Source organism: Salvia hispanica, chromosome 1 (genome assembly GCF_023119035.1).
Source record: "Salvia hispanica cultivar TCC Black 2014 chromosome 1, UniMelb_Shisp_WGS_1.0, whole genome shotgun sequence".
NCBI lineage: Eukaryota > Viridiplantae > Streptophyta > Magnoliopsida > Lamiales > Lamiaceae > Salvia > Salvia hispanica.
This window is the reverse complement of record NC_062965.1, coordinates 34,936,211-34,942,931: the sequence shown is the minus strand read 5'-3', so window position 1 is coordinate 34,942,931 and position 6,721 is coordinate 34,936,211. Positions and strand designations below refer to the sequence as shown.

Here is a 6,721-nt window from a genome sequence, read left to right as displayed (position 1 = left end):
ATTTGATGGATAATAACTTTTGTTTGTGGTTTAGGACTATTACTCGGCCCCAATAAGTATGAGCGTTGTACATACTACAAAACAAATCACAAAAGGCCAAATATATTGCGAATAGTTGTTTAATAAATCTTGACTTATAAATAATAAATAGTCCTTTTTATGAACACATTAATATAAGAAAATGAGAAATTCCATACAATACATAAAGATGCTGTGTCCATGTGCAAGAGGGGTCCTACAATCTAAAAAATGTTCACAATTTGGCTGCCCAACAATAAAAAAATAAATAAAACAGCAAATAAAAATAAAAATACTTAATATATCATAAACCACATAGAAACCCCCTCGTGGCCGGCTGTTATCACCATCCTGTCTCCCTTAACCTTTTCTATTTTCTATTTTCGCAATCATTGTTTGAAATTAAGTGTTTTAGTTCTATAAATACCTCCTACTTTGCCCTTTTATCCCCACTTCATTCATCAAGCCTCTATCTATCTTAAAAAAACATCAATCAAACATGGTTGCCAACTTAGTTTCTCTTGCTACTATTTCTATCTTCGCTCTACACGTTCTTGGATTGAGTGTTGCTAGAGCTGATTTTGGAGGCTGGCAAAATGCTCATGCCACCTTCTATGGCGGCGCCGATGCTTCCGGTACCATGGGTACGTTACTCACTCATTTCTCATTATCATATCATTATTCATAAAAACATCTTACGTTGTGTACGATTTTAACCGAGTGTACTACTTAATAACATTCTTAGGGGTGTTGAGTAAGGTAGATAACTCTTTTTATCTTGGAGTGATCTGATCTAAAATGTGTGTTCTTATTATAATTTTATTTATTTATCTTTCCTATCAAATTGTCTCTTAGTTAGTTACTATATACAGGTGGGGCATGTGGGTACGGTAACATGTATAGCCAAGGGTACGGCACCAACACGGCCGCATTGAGCACAGCCCTCTTCAACAACGGCCTCACGTGCGGTGCATGCTACGAAATGCGGTGCACAGGCGACTCCCGGTCGTGCTTGCCCGGCACGGTCAAAATCACTGCCACCAACTTCTGCCCCCCCAACTACGGCCTCCCTAACAACAACGGCGGCTGGTGCAACCCGCCCCTCCAACATTTCGACATGGCACAGCCCGCCTTCCTCCAAATCGCCAAGTACCGCGCTGGCATCGTGCCGGTATCCTACAGAAGGTCTCTCAAAAATACTTCATTTTATTAATTAAAAAAAATATATTGCTCTGACATAAGTAATTTAATTTCTAGTATAAAAATTGATGCAGAGTGGCTTGTGTGAAGAAAGGGGGGATTAGGTTCACAATCAATGGTCACGCGTACTTCAACTTGGTTCTAATCAGCAACGTCGCGGGGGCAGGGGATGTCCATGCGCTATCAGTCAAAGGCTCGAAAACCGGGTGGCAAACAATGTCGAGGAATTTTGGCCAAAACTGGCAAGCCAATTCGTATCTCAATGGTCAATCCCTCTCCTTCCGCGTCACGGCCAGTGATGGTAGAACCGTCACTGCGAACAACGTTGTACCCGCAAATTGGCAGTTTGGACAGACCTTCCAAGGCTCTCAATTTTAATGGTGATTTAGATCGCAATTTTAAGCTAGGATGATATAAATTGATGATATAAAATGTATGTATTTCGTGAACATTGTGTTTATGATTGGTATGCATAGAGAGGTTCAAGCAGAGGTATCTTGAGTTGTTAGTACCCGCTTGGCCTTAATTGCGTCTCTCTTTTTCAAGGGATGTTGCCATTCTGTCTCTACTATTATTCATATATAAATAAAAATATAAATTGGAGTTGTTTATTGATTAATTAATATGCAATCACATGCACACAAACTTTATCAACGTGTTTCACTGTAAAAGCCAATATGCGTTGTCGATTACTCGATTCTAATATTACTACTACCAATGACTAGTTGATACGAGTAGTTGGTAATTTACTAATTTGAGATGTTAAATTCTCACATATGTTAAATTGGGTATTCTCTATGGTGAATCTCAATTCTAGTCTCATTTTTTGATAAAAAAAATGCAAATTTTTTAATGTACTAGCTACTCTCCACGCGTCTAAGAGTAAGTTTAATATGAAATTTAATGAAAATAGTTAATGCATTTGAGTGAAAAAATTATTCAACTTATGGTATGAGATGGTATATTTATAATGGGCTAAAAGTTTGGACCACGAAGTATAATCAAATTTAAAATGTAAAACGAATTTGGAAAGATCCAATTGGTTTTGAAGGGTAGACATCAACCATTTGATAGATTATATACTGTAAACCTGAATTAGTTCCCTTGTAACTGGAAAATCAAACAAAAATGCTGATTTCTGACCTCTCAAAGCCTCCCAGGAGGACATGCCCACACGCCCTATCAAGCTCCACGCCCAGACCCGGCACACCAGTGAAACGAAGCGGACCTGTGCTGGGCTCCTTAGTTGAGATGGGCTCCAATTGGGTCATTTTGTAAACCCAGGCCCGGCCGAGGCCCAAGACCATCCGGAGCTCAGCCCATGCCCGTCCAAGCCCACCTTAAATCATTAGTTTTTTTAAAATGTATTAGGTGATTAACCACTAATAATACTCTATCCGTTTCCAAAGAATATGCACACGGATTTAATTTAAATTGGTAAAGTAAGAGAGAGGTAGAGAGAAAAAGTAATTAAAGTATTGTTAGTGGAAAATGAGTCCCACCCCATTAGAGAGAATAGACTTTCTAAAATTAGAAAGTGCATATTCTTGTGGGACGAAGGGAGTATTAATTTCCCTATTTATGCATGTCATCTTGTGCATGAGACATGCTAATTTATTCTATATAGTTCCAATTTGTTGGATTCTCCGAATGGACTCAAATAGTAATAGTCTAATATCTACACAAGTTTCCAACAAAATAATGAATGTAACATTCAATCTTAACTACATCTAATTTATCCAAGATGTAAAAAAGATGGTTCTGAATTTATCTTTAAGTATATTAAATATTAAAACTTTAATATTTAATAAATAATTACAGAACTCTTTAAATTTGTTAGTTAGTTCATATACTTGTAGTTTTAAAATACAATATCAACTCATATGTCATAATCTACTAGCAAAACTAACATTAATGTTTCTTCATCTAGTTATGCCCCTACCTTTTAAATAGAATAAAGAACATGAAAAATGATGTGTATATAAAGTCAGTAAATGAACTTAAACACATTATTTAAGTTTAGATTTAGTGTAAATGAGATATAAATACAAGTTAAATGTTTTTTTTTGCATATAATATATTTGGCATATCTTTAAAATACATAAATAAAAAATTTAAACAGTCCAGCCCAAGCCGGCCCAGCCGGGCCCATATGGCAACGTGGGCCTAGGCTGGGCTGGGCCTAGCAAAATTAATAAAAGCCCGGTGATGTGAATCAAATTATACTAATTATACTCCAAGTTTTCTCCTATTTTGTATATTTAAATCATCTATCAATTGATCTTTAAGGTTTGATTATTATATATTAGTTGATAGATGTACATTGGAGTAGGGTCTGATTGAAACTGTTTGTTGCCTATCAAGATGGTGTCCAAATTCTTTTATCTTACCACAATTATCTTCTTCTTTGAAATAGCTTCGCGTGGGTATATTACACGCCTCAATCGGAGCTCGGATGAAGAAGTTATGGCCATTTGACGAAGGTTGCGCGAAGCAGTCAAAACCGGCAAAAACGCCCGGGTCGGGCGTTTTCAGCATTAAAAACGCCCGGGGACAGTGGAAACGCCCGGGTTGGCATAAAAAACGCCCGGGTTGGCACCATTTTGCCCGGTCGGGCGTTTTTCTCGAAAACTGCCGAATTTTAGGTTTCAAATTGGTTTCCGGGGCGGTTTTGGAAGACATTCAGACATATTCAGACACGAGAAAAGGGAGAGGAAAAGAGAGAAAGAGAGGAGGAAGAAGAAAAGGAAGAAATTCCGGCCAACATTCCGACGATCCGTCTCCATATCCCAATTCCACTCAACGAGAGCATGTGTTCCTATGGTTTTTGTTGCAAATTCCACCATGTGTTTAGGCTAAGCTCTCTATGTTGCTCCAAGTTATAATCTAGGCTTTGTATGGATGTTTCTACACCTTTGAACTCATATGTTTGTTACCAACAATGTGCTTAATGTTTATACACTATGTTTTTGGCTAATAATGTAGTGTTGTTCTTTCCTTTGCTATTGTCTCTTTAACGTAGTTTAGGAATGATTTATTGTTGGTATGCTATCGAATTAGAATTGTTCAGAGGATAATTTGATAGTGGATTAAGTAGGTGATTATAGTAGATGTTTATTTCTCTAGCGCTTCCGCATGAGTTTATAGACATCGAAGATTGGTTCATAGGTTATGTGTTCAGCTAATTGTGAACTACTCATCGTGTACATGTTCAGTGTATGTGATTAGGTTGATGATTTAATCCCTTTATATGTTTCGTTGATAAAGGTATAGAACAATACAAGCCTAGTGAGTAACTTGGAGTGACATATTTTCTCATTTGAATAGTCTTTCTTTAGTTAACTTGTAGTTTTATTTTGTCTTTAACTTTCAGAAATCAAAAATCAAATCTTTATGCTACATCTTTTTAAGTTTTTAAGTTTTAAACAATCTTCTACCTCCCTGTGGATCGACACTTGAAATACTACTAACGACGCTGTAATCTTGCAGTATCGTAGTATTATTAGAGTTAATTAATTAAACTTGATATCTTGTGTGAACTGAATTGGATACTCTAAAATACGCATCAAGTTTTGGCGCCGTTGCCGGGGAGGCAATAGGTTGTTTAATACTTAGTAGTTTTATTTTTGTTTTATTTTATTTGATCTTTTGTTTTGTTTTGTTTAGGCACACACTTCGTGTTCTTGGGGGTGATAGCCATCTACCACGTCTGGACTTGAAGACGAAGGAGTGTTTATATTAGGTGATATCTTTTTAATTCTTAGTTTAGTGATTAGGATTATTTAGTTTTCACTAAAGCACACACGTTTTATAGGAACTTACCCCGAAGTTGTCGAGAGGTCTCGCTTTCGGTAGTAGTGAAATATATTTTGTGTATGTGCTTGGTTTCTTTTCTGTTGTGCAGGTTTAGGTAATTAAAAAAAAAAAAAAAGTTGTGAATGCACACAAGATCACAGGGTACACCACCGTTTGGATTACTCTGTTATCAAAGAAAGAGAGGGCCGAGAGGTTCAGAGATTGAGATTTATCCGGACTATCAGAGTCCAGTTAGAAGTAACCCACTCTTCGAGTCAAGTTCAGAAAGTAGTTGTGGGACAGAGTCAGGCACCGAAATGGCTGAAGACGATAACAATGCTCCACCCATGGGAAGGTTTGGCGACATCCTTAGATCGGGAGTTGATTACCCGGGGGAGTTTGCCTATGCACATGACAATGTCAACATCCCACCTCACTACATTAGTTTGGTGAATGGTGGAAATCTTTTCCATGGTCGAGATGAAGAAGATCCGATGAGTCATTTGAATGCCTTTTATGAATTGACGAACTCTCATAGACCTCCAAATGTAGAGCATCATCGGATTAAGAGGGCCTTATTTCCTTTCTCATTGAGAGAGAAAGCAAGGGAATGGTATGACTCACTACCGGGCTACAACATAGCAACATTTGAGGAGTTGAAGTCGAAGTTTCTCTTGGAGTACAATTCTCCAATGAAGATAGAGAAGTTGAGAGAGGAGATCACTTCATTCCGGCAAAAGTATGATGAGTCATTTGCCGAAGCTTGGAAGAGATTTACAGACTTGCTAAGGAAATGCCCAAGTCATGGTCTAGCTCCGGGGCATGATCTTTTGAAGTTCTACAAGGGACTTAATCATGAAGGCACAGGGTTGGTTACTGCAGGTTCGAGTGGGAACTTGGACGATTTGACCCATGATGAGGTGAGAGCGCTATTTCAAAGATTAGCGAACAATCAGAGGAATTGGCATAATCCAAGGAAGATGGCCGCGGGAGATACATTTGGTGCTACTAAGGAGTCGGAAAGAGTGTCAGCTATAGAAGCTCAAATGGCTGACTTTAGTACTCAAATTTCGTCGATGACGAATGCTGTCAAATCTATGCAGTTGACTCCTCAACCCCAAGTTGCGCCTATGATGAAGTGTGGAGTGTGTCAAGGAGGACATTATACAGATCAATGTCCTAGTTTGCAAGGAGCACCAGTGGAGGATGTGAACTACATTGGCAACAATCGTCAAGGTTTCAACCAAGGAGCTCAATATACCAATCAACAAAACTGGAGGCCTCAACAAGGAAACTGGAATCAAGCTGGTCCTAGTAACGCTTCTGGCAACCAATGGAGAAACAACACTCAATCTCCGAGTTTTGAGACGAAGCCATCTAGTGATGATCAAGTTGCGCAGATCTACTCCTTCATGATCAAGAATCAAAAGGAGAATGATCAATTCAAGGAAAAAGTGAATGAGAAGTTTGGCCACATCGATGCCACAATGAAGAATTTGGAGATGATGATAGGTCAACTTGCAACGGTTGTCAAACCAGACCCCAAGGAACTATTCCAAGCACCACGATAACGAACCCAAAGGTTAATGAGCAATGCAAAGCAGTCACATTGAGAAGTGGGAAAGAGCTAGAGAGACTTGGAGAGCAAGTGGTACATAGTGGCCCAAACATCTTGCACGCAGGGGCGGACAAGTTGTTAGGCTCACAA

The 6,721-nt window shown here is 38.6% G+C and overlaps 2 protein-coding genes and 2 non-coding genes across 4 annotated transcripts in view; 2 read left to right on the top strand and 2 right to left on the bottom strand.

Moving 5' to 3' along the window:
- Window positions 1–484: 484 nt before the first annotated feature.
- Window positions 485–1,837, top strand: LOC125202768 (expansin-A4-like). The gene is made up of 3 exons (XM_048101231.1): window positions 485–662; window positions 891–1,203; window positions 1,293–1,837. The coding sequence occupies exons 1-3, from the start codon at window positions 518–520 to the stop codon at window positions 1,594–1,596; spliced, it is 762 nt and encodes a 253-aa protein (XP_047957188.1). The 5' UTR covers window positions 485–517; the 3' UTR covers window positions 1,597–1,837.
- Window positions 1,838–2,774: 937 nt separating this feature from the next.
- Window positions 2,775–2,879, bottom strand: LOC125202952. The gene has a single exon (XR_007173277.1). It is a non-coding gene; the product is annotated as a U6 spliceosomal RNA (small nuclear RNA).
- A 2,451-nt stretch (window positions 2,880–5,330) lies between these two features.
- LOC125195110 overlaps window positions 5,331–6,721 on the top strand; it is a 6,269-nt gene continuing 4,878 nt past the window's right edge. Inside the window, exon 1 of the mRNA XM_048093307.1 lies at window positions 5,331–6,539. Within this exon, the coding sequence (XP_047949264.1) occupies window positions 5,331–6,539 (1,209 nt within the window). The remainder of the gene's footprint in view (window positions 6,540–6,721) is intronic.
- LOC125202867 lies at window positions 5,718–5,824 on the bottom strand. The gene has a single exon (XR_007173205.1). It is a non-coding gene; the product is annotated as a small nucleolar RNA R71 (small nucleolar RNA).

Coding starts and splice junctions, on each gene's coding strand:
- LOC125202768 (XM_048101231.1), top strand. CDS start 518: ATGGTTGCCAACTTAGTTTCTCTTGCTACTATTTCTATCTTCGCTCTA. Junction 663..890: donor CGATGCTTCCGGTACCATGG/GTACGTTACTCA, acceptor TACTATATACAG/GTGGGGCATGTGGGTACGGT. Junction 1,204..1,292: donor GTGCCGGTATCCTACAGAAG/GTCTCTCAAAAA, acceptor AAATTGATGCAG/AGTGGCTTGTGTGAAGAAAG.